This window comes from Empidonax traillii, unplaced genomic scaffold (genome assembly GCF_003031625.1).
Source record: "Empidonax traillii isolate 1590-97213 ecotype Southwest subspecies unplaced genomic scaffold, ASM303162v1 scaffold805:size286791, whole genome shotgun sequence".
In the NCBI taxonomy this organism is placed as follows: domain Eukaryota; kingdom Metazoa; phylum Chordata; class Aves; order Passeriformes; family Tyrannidae; genus Empidonax; species Empidonax traillii.
The window spans coordinates 164,866-181,047 of record NW_020955998.1 but is presented as its reverse complement, the minus strand read 5'-3'; the positions used below and the strand labels follow the sequence as shown (position 1 = coordinate 181,047).

The following is a 16,182-nucleotide window of genomic DNA, read 5'->3' as shown; positions in this document are numbered from 1 at the left end:
GGTGAATAAGACTGTTGGGAAAAAATGGTATTTGTTTGCAGTGAGATGCGATATTTTGAGTTATCAAAGCTGACTTGTGAACTGTGGTGGCTTTTTAAATTTTCAGACACTGTGGCGGGTTTTTAAATTGTAGTGACCACGATTGAAAAGGTTTTTCAAAAACCCAAAAAATGCATCTCCTCATTAAGGGCTAGGGACACCAAGTGTTGTCTTGTGAGCATGTGAGTCATCACAGGAGTCTGTTTCAGACAACAACTTTTGTTTCATACAGTCTGGGAAAGCATATGGGTTTTTTCCTATGCAGTTTACAGGAGACATTTCATCATTCTAGTTTAACCTGGACTTTGGGATGTACACAGAAGTATGAGGGAAAGCTTTTCTTGATGCACCATTTGGGCTAGATATTGGCATGAGGCCCAGTTTGGAGGAAAGAGCTGCAAGATAACTTCAGCTGCTTCTCCTGTAACTCTAGAAAGCCCCAGGGCTTCCTCTCTAGCCCTTACACAGGTGGGTGGGAGGAGAGAGCCAAAGTTTTACTTCTGCTTTTTTTTTTCCCCTTGCTTTGTGCACACGTGGGATGGGGAGAAGCTGGAAGGAGGAAGGGAAAGAGCAACAGTTAAAGGCGACTCTGAACGTCAGCACACGAGACTCAGTGTTCTCTGAGGGAGGAAGGCTTTCTGTCCCCCTTGCTGCAGAGTGACCCAGCTGGATCCACACTTGGAAATAAAGGCAGATGGGGCAGTTCACTTCACAACAGCTGCTGGGCTATTTTGGAATATCTCCTACTTGAAGATTTTTTATTTTTTTTTCCCCCTAAGGGAAGGGATGCTGGGAAGGACTCTGGCTTTATTTGTTTGTAAGACTGTGAATAATACTATTTGTACTTGGAGGTATGAAGGTACTTATGAGAAATTGCTTTCTGCCTGGCTGTCACACGTAAACAGCTTTCATCTCAAAATGTGTGTATCGGGCTCGTGACTCCAGTTTGTCATCCGAGGGGATGTGTCAGCCTTTCATTTCAAATTGTGTTGGCTTTTCTTTTGTCAGGAAAGACCTTTCTTGCGCGCTTAAGTAACAGAAACAAAGGCAATTAGAAAAAAAAGGCAGCGAAAAGCAATTATCAAACAAGGATTAGGCTATGGATATTGCTTTGAAAAGACATTTCCACTAGATTCAGAAGAAAGATGGAGCTGTGCGTCATTCATACTTTTTTATTTCCCCTCTTTCATATTTCCTAAGGGTTGAAGATAAATTAGGGTAGCTATTTTCTGTGCAGGCGAAGCACAAGCTATGCCCCAGATCTCCAAATGCTTCAACATGTAAATACTGCTTCTGAAGCCATCAGGTCTTGCTGCAAGTAGAGATTTATTTGCATTCATGTTCGAAGGTTACTCTCGTTCATTGACCTATTTAATTGTCATTCTCTCTCCTCGGTTGCAGGCATATGGCTTCATGTGCATGTGTAGGGAGAGAGGAACAGCTTTAACTCTCTCAGGCAGAAACATTCAACAGAAAAAAAAGACAAGAACTGAATCTTGTTGTGGATGTATCTGATAACAACAACAACAACAATAATAATAAATAGGACCTGTATATAAGCATAACCATCCTGTAAACCTCAGCAGAAGGCTGTAAACTGTGCTCTAGGACCAGAGAAAGGGATACAGAAAGGGTGAATGTGAGGAGAGGCTCAAAGCAGCTGTCCTAGTGGAACTATTATCAGCCAATATGAGATATTTCTGTAACAAGAAGGGTGTCTGGTAGTTACCTGGCCTCTTACTGGGTCAGGTTGCATATGCAGGTTACTTAAGTGCCTCAGCTCTGATTGGTTATAGCTGTAAAGAACATAGAATTAAAGGGCACTGGCATAAACCTATCCATCTCACATCGTGGTGGGGAGGTGCAATCAGTAGTTTCAGGATCAGGAATTTTGCCCACAATGCTGCTGACACCTGTTCTGCTCCTCTCTTCTCTTGGAGGAACATGTTTTAAGAAAGTCTGTAAATTCTGTGCCCACCTTCAAGCGCTTCAGTCTTCTGCCACCTGGAAGTCTGGGTTCTCTGTGCATAAACTCCACCTCTTTTGCAGTGAAACATTGCCTGGCCAGCAGTGCAATCCAGCCAGACAAGGGGAGTGGGGTTTTATAGTCCAGTAAACCTTCTAAAAACTAAAAATTAGGAGGTGGCAGAGCTTGCAGCCCAAAAGAGTGTCGTATCGAATTAGTTATTCTGAAGAAAAGAAGTATTCAGATACTAAAATAATGTGATGAGCAGCCTGGATAATAGAGAAAGAGCATGATGCACACAACAATCCAGAGTTTCAAAGGAGTGAAAGCTTTACTTAGTCAGGACTTTTTTTTTTTGTTTGACAGCACAATGTGAACTGTCAGATCCAGTGTCTTGCATAAGTTCTAATATCTAGTCCAGGGATCTGAGAGAACAATTAAAGAGACTTTTCAGATTCTTTATAATCTGCAGTTGGGTTTAAGATTCTCCCTCTGCTAGAACTCGGTTTCTTGTCTGGATTGCCATCCTCTCATCATTCTCCAGGAATTTTTTGTCATAAATTTTGGCTTGGGTACTCACAATCTCCCTTTAGGCTCCATTTTACTGTGTGGCCACAGAGGGAAAGCTGACACGTTTAACACCAAAGGAAAGTGCACAGACAGAAGTCAAATCTTAAGGCACCCACACAAACAGAACTAAAAAACTGCTTTAAAATTAGTTGTTATGCATTTAGGTTTCCGTTAACATCTATCTTCCAAAGCATATTTGGATTTTTCAGTCTTTAAAAAGTTTTGCTTAAGTTTGAACCCAATACAGCTCTGTGTGCTTGAGCTGGTAGATTCTTTGGAGAAAAAAATTCTGCAGTTTTGAACTGTCCCCAGTTATCAGAGTGCAAAGCAAGTGCTAACCACTACAGACAGAGTGAAAACACAGTGTCTGATAGGTTTGTACATCCTAGGAAGCATCTAAATATGTGAAGTGTCAATCCAACTTGGAGACTTGAACTGTGCAATTGGTGTGTTTAATTGTGCTGCAATTAACTGCTGCAACTGTGCAAGGAAATGAGGGGCCATGATCCAACTGACATTTAAAACCACAGAAAATGTCTTGATATTCATTTTATTTTGACTGATACTAAAATCAGCTGTAATTTCCTTGGCAATGAATGGGATTTCTCACAGCATCTAGGGGCTTGGTGTCTCATCTAAGCTAATTGTCCTAAACTTCCCACTATAATTAAGAGAAAGAGGCCCTTCCAGAGGGCTATTTATCCCTTCCCAGAACAGGAACGCAAAATAGGCAGGATTAATTACCTGTGAGGTGTTCTGGTTTCTACCTATTGACATTTTGTGGGTCCTAAAAGACGAATTTAGGTTAAGCATCAGACATTTAGATGTGTAAAATTAGGTAGATTGAGTGCCACAAGGCTCGCTGTGAGCATGGGCTAAGCTCTGCATCTGAGTTACGACTAATCCGTCCCATGATCGCTAAGTGGGAAATCGGCTGTGGATCAAGAGCAATATGTTTAAGAAGGCCTGGCTGCGGGCTATATTAAGAAATGCAGTTTAGTCCACTACAAAGAAAGAGCTTTGCTGCCCACAGGGGGGAATTTCTTTTTTTTTTTTTCTCCCTTCTTTCTTTCCTTTTTTTTTTCTTTTTTTTTTTTAAGGCATGAAAGACTTATTATTTTAGGTTGAGAGGAATGAATTCCTCATTTCTGAGTTGGAAAGGACTTTGAGGCAGAGGAATTTGATTTGGTTACTTCAAGCACTCACTTAGCTTTTCTGCCCTCTCTGTCCTGATGTTTTGGTGCCTGGCAAGCTGTTTTAGAGGCATTTACATAACGAAGGTCGTTTCTCTGAAGCAAGGTACAAGAACACATTACAATTGTAAATTCCCTTAATTGTCCTAAAGCAGGGCTCAGAGCTTAGACAATGGAAAATCCTATTGTTCTATGTCCCTGAGAGACGTGTGAACAGAACTGAAATATATGGATGGGTTGATTCTAAAGCTAGAATGGAAAAATGATTCATAAAAAGGTTTTTTCACTTGTGATGCACAATGGATGGTGGAAGTCATGAACCGAAGATGTATGAGTTTATTGTATAGATTTTATTTGGTAGACAGTTACCTTAAACATCTTTATTCCTTCTAGTGTGACTTTGCCCCCCAAGGCTTTACAGGGGTACAGTTCAGGCCAATATACAATTAAGAAGGTTCTTGTTATTAAAGCAATATATTTTTTTCACCCTTTTTGTCAGGAAAGCTGTTTCTGTCCCCCACATTTTCTGGAAGTTAAAAGATGTCTTTTTTTCTTCCCAAATACCAGTACCTGTATTTAACTTAAGCTCGTTTGAACTCAGTGGGGAGCTTGGGAAAGAAATGTCCATTTAAATAATCCCCATCAAGAGGGTTTTTAAAATTGAAATTATTTAAATAATCATCAGCTGGTACAGATAATGCCTCTCAACTGAGAATTTACAAACTTAAGCATTAACAAACCCTGCTGATACCACTGAGAGAGAGAAAAGCATTCTGTGCTCCAGCAGTGAGTGGGGAACATGGTGTCCTGGCTGGTTAACAGGAGAATTAGAAATACATGGCAAACATGTCCCTGACTTTATGCCAGGTTAGGGAAACACCCTGCCTTTGTAGTAGCAGTGATTTAGGTGAAAAGCCCCATGTTACTTCATCTGATCATTGGGAACTGATTTAACTTTTGTTTTATGCTAAAACAAAGCGAAAAAAGCAGTCCAGTTTGGAATGAAATGGTTTGAATGGCCCAGCATGAATTGTAATGAGTAAAGGGGTAATTTAATTTAAGTCCTGTTTGCGTTTCAGAATGGAAAAGAAAGGATAGCTTAGGAGAATGATTCCTGGGAGGCAAAAACTACTGGAAGGGCCCCAGTTGCTGAAAGGACTGTCCCACCACCCCCGTTCCACCCAGGACTTGCCCTGGCAGACAGGGCCAGTCCTGCAGCCAGAGCAGCTGGAAACAAACCCGTTTTGCTCTTAATTTCCCGGGAAAAATTTCCAGGTAGATGGGCTTGGTTGTCCCCCACTTGTTGTGTTGGTGCTCTTGAAAGCCAACTCGGTGACGGTGCCCTGGTGTGCAGACCTCGCTTCTGGAGTTTGGGGAGGTACCCACAGATTGCAGGGTGGAACAGGGGGAGTGAAGCACGAGGAGAGGAAGGAAGACCCCGCGGGATGGCAACGTGGGGTAACTTTCTCCGGGGGGCTCCACATAAATCTCTCTCCTGCCCCTGCTTGCTTATCCCTGTCCCACAGGGTTAAAACCCTGCTAGATTGGTGTAGTCTCTGCTGGTAAACACATGGATGCTTCACCGTGAGAGAGGCTTCACAGGAGTGAGAAAAGGGCTGAGATGCAGAAAGTGAATGGTAGATTGAGAAGGAGCAGACAAGAGAATTTTTTGTTGGCATATTTACACCTCAGCGTATGGAAAACGATGATGTAAAAATGATGAAAATGTTTCCTAGCTAATGTTTTATTACATCTCCAAATGTTTCTAGTGCAAATCTGGCCTTGAGCTGTTATCTCTGTGTGTGTGTTTCTCCTCTTGTGCAGAGTTCCTGCCAGTATTCCCCAGCTGTTCAGTTTTCTGATATAAATCTAAAGAGTCTACAAATTAAATGTCTGCCACATAACATGAGGATGTTTTCCACGTCTGGATGGACTTCTGCAAGCCCTTTCCCTAATCCATAAGTTGCTAAATTGCCCTTTAATATCATATTTGGCTGAGTTAGTCTGTTTTTCCCTCACTTGTGCAGCTATAGACCAAGTACCTAATCCCGGGAATGGCCTTCAGCCATCGGGGTGTGACTGAGGTGGATCTCAGGGGCAGCAGCCAAGTCAGTGACTTTTCTAGGAGCATTTTTGCATAATAGGAGGACTCCCTGCTCCTGCCTCAAGGGGAAAGATGTAGGTGTGACTCCTCAGTTCCGCTTTCCCTTTTTCAGGTTTTGCAGTGGAGAATTCCCTGAACTTTAGTTTTTTTGGGTGTTTTGTTTGTTTGTTTGTTTGTTTGCTTGTTTGTTTGTTTTTTTGTTTGGTTGGGTTTTTGTTTGTTTGTTTGTTTTTTAATTGAAACAAGAGGAAATAAGATGAGGGTTAAGCCCAGAAATTTTAGAACAGGGAAATACAATGGAGTTTCTTTAATGGGACAGGGTCAAAATAGAGTGTCAAGAAATTGCTGCACTTTCTTGTAATGATTTAAGAAACAAATTTGTGTATTGAAACTTAATCTGCTGTTTAAAAAGTATGTTGCTTGTTGAAGGTATTGAAGTAAGGCAGGTTAGTAATATAGTCAGTGCCAGAGGTGTCTTCTGTATTTCCAGCTGGGTATTTCACATCCTATGTAAAAAAAACCAAAACCAAAACAAACAAACAAACAAAAAAAAAACCCCTACACAAAAAAACCCAAACAAAAAAACCCAAACAAAACCAAACCCAAACCAAACCAAACCAAACCAAAACCAAAAAAAACACCACAAGAAGACAAGGAAATATAGTCCTTTTATAATTTTTTTTTAATAAAAAAATTCTGCATTTTTACCTGGCAGGGATTGTGGAAAGAGCAGGTTATGATGTCTCTGGTTTTGATTTTTAAGTGCCAAATGCTGATTTCTTCGTGGCTCAGTTTTCAGTTGTTTACAGTTTTGCCGAACTTGCACTTTTTGAGTTGAAATTTCCTGTGTTACCTTTGGCTCCCCTAAAATTTTCTGAGAAACCTTTGAGCTATTTCAGGCCAGTGGTACTTGCAGGGCAACAGCAGTGATTTCCTGCCTTCAGAAGAGCTTGAGATGAAAGAGAAGCAGTTCAAATATATCGGGAAGGGCAAATACTGCTCTAATTGCAGAGGGCCAGGGAAAGCCTGATGTGCTCACCCTGGATCCGAGACGGGTCCCTTGGTGCCTACTGATGGATGCAGAATTAGGCTACAGCGCCTAGAAACTTCTAGGAGTCTGTGTGACATTTCTCTGGGTAACAAATGCTGGCAATGAAATGCAAATGAATGAAGCATTTCAGTCAAAAACCTAGAGACAGTGTTTACCTGAGGAAATTCACTGTCAGGCAGGAGGGAGTTTTGATTGTTTTTTTGTTGGTGCTGATTCAGACACATTCTGAAGCATATGCTCCTACCCTGAGGATGAGGAGGGGGTGGCTGGCTTGATTCTTCCCAGATCAATCATAGTTTCTGTGAGAATGGTGAAACCAGGTCTCCCCATAAATCTTTGTAAAATCCACGTGGCAGCAGACAAAAACCATCAACACCTTTCTCACTTGCTGAGTCCATCAGCAAAAGTTTTGTAGACTTGAGCAATGGGAGCATCTTCCTCAGGGACACGGAGTCACCCTCTGCTCACTGAAGATGGGGCTGCTCTCGGGCAGGGAGGGAAACCCACCCCCTGAACGGGGGGTCTGGTCAGGCCAGTCAGGTGTTTCTGGCTGAGAATCTGATCTCATATCACATTGCCTCACGTTTGCTTTCATGGAAAATCCTAACACGAGAGAAAACCCACGCATTTTGCTTCTCAGGAGAAGCAAAACTTTGAACTCTGGGATGCGATGTGTGGTGAAATTAAGACCAAAAAAAAATTCCCATCACTCGAATTTTCTGTTTAGGGTTTGGTTTCTTACTTTTTTATTTGGTTTTTCGTGGGTTGGACTGAGAAAGCTGCAGAGTGCTTGCTCGGATTGGTGATGGTGTGTTAATGTCCTGTTTGCAAATCTGAATTTTAAGCAGCTCTTGAAAACCTGTATTTGGATTCCCAATGGGCATCAGCCCCCTAAATATGATTTTAATGGTGGTGTCACAGTAACTTCAGGAAGGGGCATTGGAAAACTGAAAGATCCGAGATATTTTCCATTGAAAATAAATCTGTTTTAAGAGAAATAAGTGAAAGTCATGATGCTAAACTTGCTCTTGATGTAAGTCCAGTCCAGAGCTGCTGTGGTGCTGGAACTGAGTGGCCTGTAAGGTGATTCCAGCTTGGGATGAGTTGGCTTTGAGGTTCAGCCTTTCACTAAACTCTGTGTTACTTAAACTCATTCCTGCATGGATCATGAACTAAGGAAAATGAGGTGGTCTGGAATGAAATGTAGTCAGAAATTCCTAATATATGGCAGACGGACATGAAACAGCCCCTGTACTGTAAGAATGCAATCCCCTTCAAATGCATAATCTGTTTCTCGTGAAAGACATGTGGCCTAATATAGAAGTTTTAGGTCAACTGATTCTGTTAAAGATTAGCCTCGATATTCTGAAAGACTGTGGTTACTTAGGGCCTTTAATTCCTTATAAAGGATTATACTGGGCACCACACTACTGCCACAGTGTCAAATCTTTCTGTGGGTTTGCTAAATTAACCTTTGTAATAGAAAAGCTTTTTATGCACTTCCAGGCAGAGGAAGAGATGGGTTTGAGTTTGTAGCAACTTAAAATGCCAGTGATTGGGATCCTAATCTAAAATTCATAGGGGCTTTTTTCTATTTCTTCTTAAAGCATGTTTCTCTACTGTATTGCAAATGACTTGCAGAGAATTTTAGGTGGAATTTCTTCACACAAAAGGCTGTCAGGCATTGGAATGGGCTACTGAGGGGAGTGGTGGAGTCACCATCCATAGAGGTGTTCAAGGAACGACTGGATGTGACACTTAGTGCCCTGGTCTAGTTGATCAGTCAAAGCTTGGGCTTGATGATCCTAGAGGTCTTTTTCAACCCAATTCTGTGATTCTGTGACGTCCTGCTCTGATTTAATGTCGTGTGCAGGATTCTTAAAATGGAAACCTCCATCAGAGGGGCAGAAACAAGAGCAGGTCATGAGGAGGGAGATACTGCAATTAAAGGTAAACTGATCATCGTGGGTGAGAGTATGTTGGGAAACATGAATTTATTATCTGTAATGTTAAATCTCACACTCATATGTAGTGAGAGGAAAGATTTCAGTTTTAGGTAATGGTATATACGTTATGACACATTTTCAGACAATGAGTGTGTTTTCCAGGTGGCACATTCCTTGTTTATGGCAGTACATGTTTTTATCCTCCCTCGTAAGTTTGTGCAGTATTTACTGTCCTGATCTTGAAACTCACGGTGAGCTGACTATTACAGAACTCTGACAAGAACCCTTTCCCCTGGAAATCTGGGTCAGAACAAGCCCGTACAATAGAAATTGTTGTAGTGAAGTTGGCATGTGGTGTTCTGTCATGTTAGACAGCTTTTTAGGGCAGGCAGGGAACAGAGACAGACACTAACCCATGCACTGAGTGTGGCACCTGGTGAAAGAAATCCTGTCCCAGTGGAAGCTCAAGACACGGCCCCTGGGCCAGCTTGTGACCAGTGTGAGAAACTTTCCCAGCTGCACATAACCTGTGTGCGTGATGGGTGGGTGCATAGTGTAAATAATTGGAAGTAAAGTCTGATGTTTGATTCCTTTACAGGTTTAATAGGCTTGGGAGGGAGCTGGTTCTCCGTAACAAGAGGGATAGAACGAAAGACTTTGTCTCTCTGCCTCCTAATTAGTAAATATTGTCGTCCCTGAAAGGTCTGATCTCTCCTTGCACTTGTCCTTCAGACGCTGATCTGGATGGTGACATCTGTGTGAAGGACAAGCTTGTTGACCCTGTCAGGGTGCCATGAATTTCTCTCTTTTAAATAGCTGTTCCTTTTGATAGACTGTCCTTGCTTTTGTTCTTAGGACTCGTGCCACGAACAGGCAACATGAGTACACTGCTATTTTCATACCCCTGCTACCTCGTGGCTTCCTAACAAGTTGTTTCTTTTAGGTCCAGGGCAAGATGTAGAGTGAAAAATTACTGGCCTGTTTGAAAAAGAGGCACTCAAGAAAATGGTTATTTTGAGACAATTGGTCAGTCATATATTCTAAGACATTTGCCATGAAAACAGTGGGATCAGGTATTCCTAGAGAGCTTCTGTGGCTCCTGTTTCCCCCCTGTGCTGGGGAATGCTCAAGGGCTGTGGATTTGGGAGACCCCATGGCAGCAGGACAGTGCTTTCAGTGCAAAGTTTGCTCTCTGTGGCATGGAGGGAGTATGAGCTGAGGCTAGAGAACAGAGGAAAATTTAAAGAGAATGCTAAGTGGAGATGAAAGGAAAACAAATCACGGAGTTAGGAAGAAAGATAAACCAGAAGAAGATAATCCACCCTACTTTTTTCTAGGAGCTTGCAGACAACGTGATTTTATTTTTTTTGAAACAGCATTTCAATGTTCCAGCTACAACCTGTGCTAGAGATAATCAAAGGACTGAGATGGTTTACATGTGAAATATAAATTCTGCCTGCATATGCACCAGTGTGGCAAAACGCATTGTCAAATCCTAGCACTGCATGTAAATGGATTTTCCACCCTTCTGTTTCGGTTTTAATTTAACTACAGAAACATTGTCAGTGTTTGAGGTTGTTTTTGGACACCTTATTTAACATTGTTTATTATTAAAGGTTTTCACTAAAAGCATTTGCAATTAAAATAAAATAAACAAACAAACACACACACACACACACACACAAAAAAAAAAAAAAAAAAAAAAAAAAAAAAAAAAAAAAAAAAGAAAGGGGAAGAGTTCCTGAAAAATTTAAATGCTGATCAGGGCTCCCTCCACCCTCCCCACACAGTTCTTATGCCTTAACGTGGGAATCATGTAGGACAGGGTGGATGCAACTAGTCCAAATCTGGAATTCTCACTGGAGTCCAGTTTGCTTACACCTAGAGCAACAGGGAGTTTAGGCTTTCAGTAAAGGTTTATTGACAAAGGTAATTCCCTCAGGAATAAGTTGAAGGAGGTGTTATTCTAGAACATCTTTGCCTGAGGATGTAATTATCGTGGCATGACGTTCTGGAGTGGATTAATCAAAATGAGAAAACACCTGCATGTTCTTAATCCAGAGTAAGTATTTCCCTAGGAGTTGTTGTTACAGATCACTGTGGTCAGTCTGCCTGTCTAGACAAGCTTTTGGAGTTCTTATGAGAAGAGAGTCCCTGTGGTAAGGTGCTGAAACAGCTTTGTGTGTCTCCTGTTGCTGTGTTTCTTGTCATACCTCTTTTAGCGGGGAATGAGCAAAGGCAAAGGTCTTGGCTATTACTTTCTCTAAGAAATTGTTTTGGTGAAGAATTTTGGCGCTGAGGCTGCAGTGGTTGGAGGGCAGTCTGCTCCAAGGCTGTGGAGTTATGTTAGCTTTGGAATATTAAGATATTTTCACAGCGTTCTAGAAAAATACTGTGAGGAGATGCTTAGAAAATGGCAGCAAGGGGAAAATTAGTCCTGTCTGAAAGTCCTCCTGGAGTGAACCAAGAGCCTGTGATCCTGTAATCACATCATACTTCTTGTGTTGCAGGAGGAGGCTGCTGCTCCCACTCATAATTTGGCTTTTGATAGATATTTTTGACAGTTCTTGCGGTGTGCTGATCTCAGGCATCAACCTCTCAGCGGGTGCCTGCTAATGCCTGTTTGTCACCAGCATTCAGTGGAAATGAACTTTCTTTGCTCCCCAGATGTGATTGTTAAGAGTTCAGTGAACTTCTCTTTCTTCTTCCAGGTTTTAAGACCCTTTTGAAAGGAATTTCAGGGAAGTTCAGCAGTGGAGAGCTTGTTGCAATCATGGGTCCTTCAGGAGCTGGGAAGTCAACACTTATGAACATTCTGGCAGGATACAGGTGGGTAACGTTGAAAATCCCAGGTTTGGATAAGTAGAAGAAATCTTACCCCAGTGTTTGTAGAAAAAAAGGCACTTCACAGATTTGGAATTAGATTCTTATTGCTTATATTTTTTCTGTTTGTCCCCTTCTGTTCACTTGGGATTTATCTCTTAACAAATGACATCCAAAAAAAAAAGAAGCAATTTAAAATCCAAAACACACACACACACCAAGGGGAAAAAAAAAAATCTCCTTTTTGGCTGTGTAACAAATCTGACTCAGTGTCTTATGTTTGTGGTGGTTTTCAAATCACATTTTATAAACACTTGAAGAAATTACTCTTTTTAGTCACCACTTCAGAGTGTCGATGTCTTCTTGACCAAACTGAAGTGACTATGATTCAACCCCCTGAATCCCTTCCTGTATGGCCAAATGCAAAGTGTTGTTGTCATTTGGGGCATAAAGAGCAGCATAGAGAAACCTAAAAACCTCCTATTTTTAATGTTTTGGTATTTTATTTTAGACACCCATATAAGACAGCACCCATTTTGTACTAACCTTGAGTAAAATTTTCAGCAAAATTGCAAGAAAGCAAGAACAAGAAAGAGAGCACAATCATGACATAAAATGATTTCTAGCCACTGCGTTGGTTTTATTCCACAGTGGTGATAACTATGTAAGACTTCCACCCACTGAGGCCTCTGGCAGCATAAGGGAAGGCAGGATTCACCTCTGGTTATTTTCTTGGTTGGTTTCAGAGAGACGGGAATGAAGGGAGAAATTCTCATCAACGGGCAGCCCCGTGACCTGCGCTCCTTCCGCAAAGTCTCCTGCTACATCATGCAGGATGACATGCTCCTTCCTCACCTGACCGTCCAGGAAGCTATGATGGTGAGCTTTGTTTCTTGTTTCTAATTCATTTGAGCAGGAGAAAATGGAAAAAAACCCCGATGTTCTCACTCCTGGCAACGCCACAGCCCATCATCTGTGTTTGATCCTACTCGGTGAAAGTGCTTGGACTTCCATGTTGCCTTGAATTTCATTTCAGGCTCATTCTTCTAAGGGTTGTGTGAGCTTTTTTAGCTTTGTAATTTTCAATTTGTGGCCAGCAGTGTGATTTGGAAGGAGATCTAAGGCTCTTCTCACACCTCCTAGAGAACGGAACCTGAAATTCTTCACAAATGGATCTTTGTAGGGATGATCTGTTCTTACTTGATGAGTAATCTTGTCTCTCCCTTTTTCCCAATCTTCCATGTTCTGACTGCTAATTGTTATTTTACTCCACCATGGTCTCTCTGTGCTTTCTACTCTTTTGCACCTTTTCTTTAATAAAGACATTGTATAAAATCTCTTTCATTTCTTCATGGGAAGACAACAGGAACAGAACAATTCCAAGATGTACAGGCAACATAAATTCTTCTTACTATTTTTTCATGGCATCAAGAAGTTTGCAAATTGCCAGCCTGACCAGTTAGTCTAGAAGTGCCTGTTGATTAGCCTGAGAAATGAGCCAGTTTTCCTCAGAGGTTGTTACCAAAACAAGGCTAAGGATGCCCACACTGTATGCTGGCATCAATTCACAAATTTTAAGGCCAGAAAAAAAAAATCACTGCAGTTCTTTTTGTGGCTAATTTTTCTGCAAAGGTTCTTTTCTGTGACAAAGTTTTTCTTCTCTTTTGTTTACTTGAGCGTTGTATCAGAATCCCACAGGACCACTTTCGTAGAATTGGGCCCAGATTATACTTGCTGTCTAAATTAATCAATCAAGGCTCTGACAAAAATAATTACCTAACAGTTTAATTGCTTTTAATAAAGGTTAATCATGATGTTTTGTGGAGCTGCCTCTCAGGACAGCAGATGACATCTTTCACAAGATTATTTATTTCTGTGCTCATTTGTTTGCATCCTGGAGAACAGCAGAGTTCGGTTATCCTTGTGATATGGATGAAGCACAAATAAACAGGGTTTTTTCCAGTGTTGCCTGGGAATTTACTGGCTGTGCAAAAACCACAACTCTTCCATCTTCCTCTCAAGCTCTTTGACTTTCAGAGTGGCCTTTCTTTCTAATATGTTTTTTGTCAAGTGCTCCAGTGATTGTTTAAATCAAATTACACTCAGTTACTGCACAGGTATATGTTGAAGATTATAGTTCAACTTCAGATTTGCTGACTGAAGAAGTTGTTTAAATTAGGCATTGGGATGTTGTACCTGAGACTCTGCTGTAACTGGTGGCTGTGCTTCAGACCGGTTCAAAATCCAATTGCATTGGTTTTGCATTCCAGGTATCTGCTCATCTGAAGCTTCAAGAGAAAGATGAAGGGAGGAGAGAAATGGTATGTACACTGTCCATCAGACTTAGAATTTTGGGGGATGCCAGAGCCACGAAGCGAGCTCTTTACTGTAAAGCAGACATTTTTATCTGACATAGAATTGCACTGGATTTGCAACGACAGAATAAATCACAGCCTCAAAGTTGACAGGTGTCATTGGGAGGGAATGTTAACTGCAGCCTCCATGAAAGTTGCCTTCAGTATGAGACTGGAAAATTGTAGAAGATTTACTGAAATAAACGTACAGGTTTTGTAGGATTCCTTTCAATGCACCTCAGCACCTTGGGTTCTCTTGTGTGTGTGTCTGAGGGCTCAGGCATCTCGTGTGTGGTGAGATACACCAGTCACCTGTGGCAATGCTGAGTGTAGGCCTTCATTTTTCCAAGGACTGATAAAAAGCTCAGCAGTTCTTGTAGCTGCTGCAGAAATCTCTGTGCCTATGGTTGAAAGAGCAGATCTTTATGGCTGTGCTGGTGGGTATGTCGTCACACTGGGCAAGTTAATGCAAGGGGCAATTAATGTACTTTGAAGCTGTGTTGGATGACTGAGGTTTGGGCAAGCAGGAAACCAGGCTAAAACATGCACATGTTTTTTCTAATCCATGGGAATGAGTTGCACATTTGCTGCACTGCCCTGCTTCTGCCTGCTGCTGACATAGGACTTTCCTGAGGGGGAGAGGAGTTCCTGGTGGGGTTTTTGACCATGGACACCTATATAACCCAGCTGGACCTGCACTAGGAAGTGTGCTCCTCTCAGCCATCCGTGGGGAGAAGTGCACGCCTTTCCTGAAATGTGAAAACTGTGTCAGCTTCCTAGGTAGAGCAGCTATTTTTGTGGCTGTCCTTTGTCTGTATTTATTCCCAAATTGGAGCAATTGACATTACTCCAGACTCAGAGAATCCTTGAAAATCAGAAAGAGCTCCAGAGAGGGGAAACTTAACAGGAATCAACATGTGTTTGGTAGCTCAAGATTGATTGGATTCTCTCAAATACTTTTTTTTTTTTTGGGAGAAATTGTTCAGAAACAACTGTTGATTTTACTTATATTTTGAAAGCCTCAAGTCATTTACACTTTAGTAAGTTAAGTTAATTCACTTGTTTACACTGTCACTGTAATTGCAAAGAACTCAGTGAGTAAAAAAACTGTGCTGTATGTGTTTATTCAACACGTGTTAGAAGAACATTTTCTGGTTAGTGTTACTGGCCTGAGTTGTAAATTTTAGTATGAATTTTATGCACTTGTGCTAGCAGGAATACTTGTTTAAAACAGAGATAAGTGAAAAATCCTCCAGTGAACCATAGTTTATGTTCTAGTTGGCTTAGCTTGTGCTGCCCGTGTCCTGTGGCATCTTTCCTAGAGATAAAGGGAATGAAGTAGTTGGGATCTCCTCTCTGAGAGCAAGAGTTAGTGGGCTGTGTTCTTTTTTCAATCCCTCTCACTGAGAGAGGTAACTCCTGGAAATCAAAATCCAGACAAGCAAAGGGCCAGGCCCTGGTTAGTCTAACCAATTTTTACAATGTCAGCCACCCTTTCTGGTAAACTCCCCCCATCCAAGCAATTATTCCTTTCAAAAACAGTGGACTCCTTTTCCTATACTTAAGTGAAATGTTAGATGCCTGGTCTTGCTTTCTACCTTTGAAGTGGTTCACTTTTTTAATTGCATGAGCAGGGTAGCTTGGATTCACTCGCTTTTACTGATACCAAAGAGCTACTTTTCTTACATAGGGCTACCAGGCCAGATCTACAAGCAGAAAACCGTAGTCAGAAAAATTCACAGTGTCTGGGATTGTTCTTTTGCTCCCTGGGACAAACTGTGCCCTTCCTGGGGCTGTGCCTTGAGGAAATCCCGAACATCTGAGAGCATCTGTGACAACTGAATTCACTCTGGGGAGCATGAAAACACTAAAATCAAGGGCTGCACTTTAAAGAGTAGACTGTGAAGAGAAGAACAGATGAGATAAAGCAGGTCATTGCTCTATAGAAACCACTGACTTTTGTTATGCAGTCCCCCTGTAGATACAACCCAGAAGTTCAGCTGAAAGAAACTTCTTGGTCTCTCTGTGTAATAACCCCTCACATGCTGCACAGCTCTTTTGATGTCAGTGCCATACCCATATATATATATATATATATATATATATATATACAGTAGAAGAACTGATTTCCACCCC

General features: G+C 41.5%; 1 protein-coding gene across 2 annotated transcripts in view; it reads left to right on the top strand.

The window, feature by feature from the left end:
• The window catches only part of ABCG1 (ATP binding cassette subfamily G member 1), a 52,784-nt gene that overhangs the window by 21,559 nt on the left and 15,043 nt on the right, over positions 1 to 16,182 (top strand). For both annotated transcript variants that reach the window (XM_027901693.1, XM_027901694.1), the window contains exons 3-5: positions 11,581 to 11,698; positions 12,439 to 12,571; positions 13,963 to 14,013. In XM_027901693.1, coding sequence (XP_027757494.1) covers positions 11,581 to 11,698; positions 12,439 to 12,571; positions 13,963 to 14,013 — 302 coding nt within the window. The remainder of the gene's footprint in view (positions 1 to 11,580; positions 11,699 to 12,438; positions 12,572 to 13,962; positions 14,014 to 16,182) is intronic.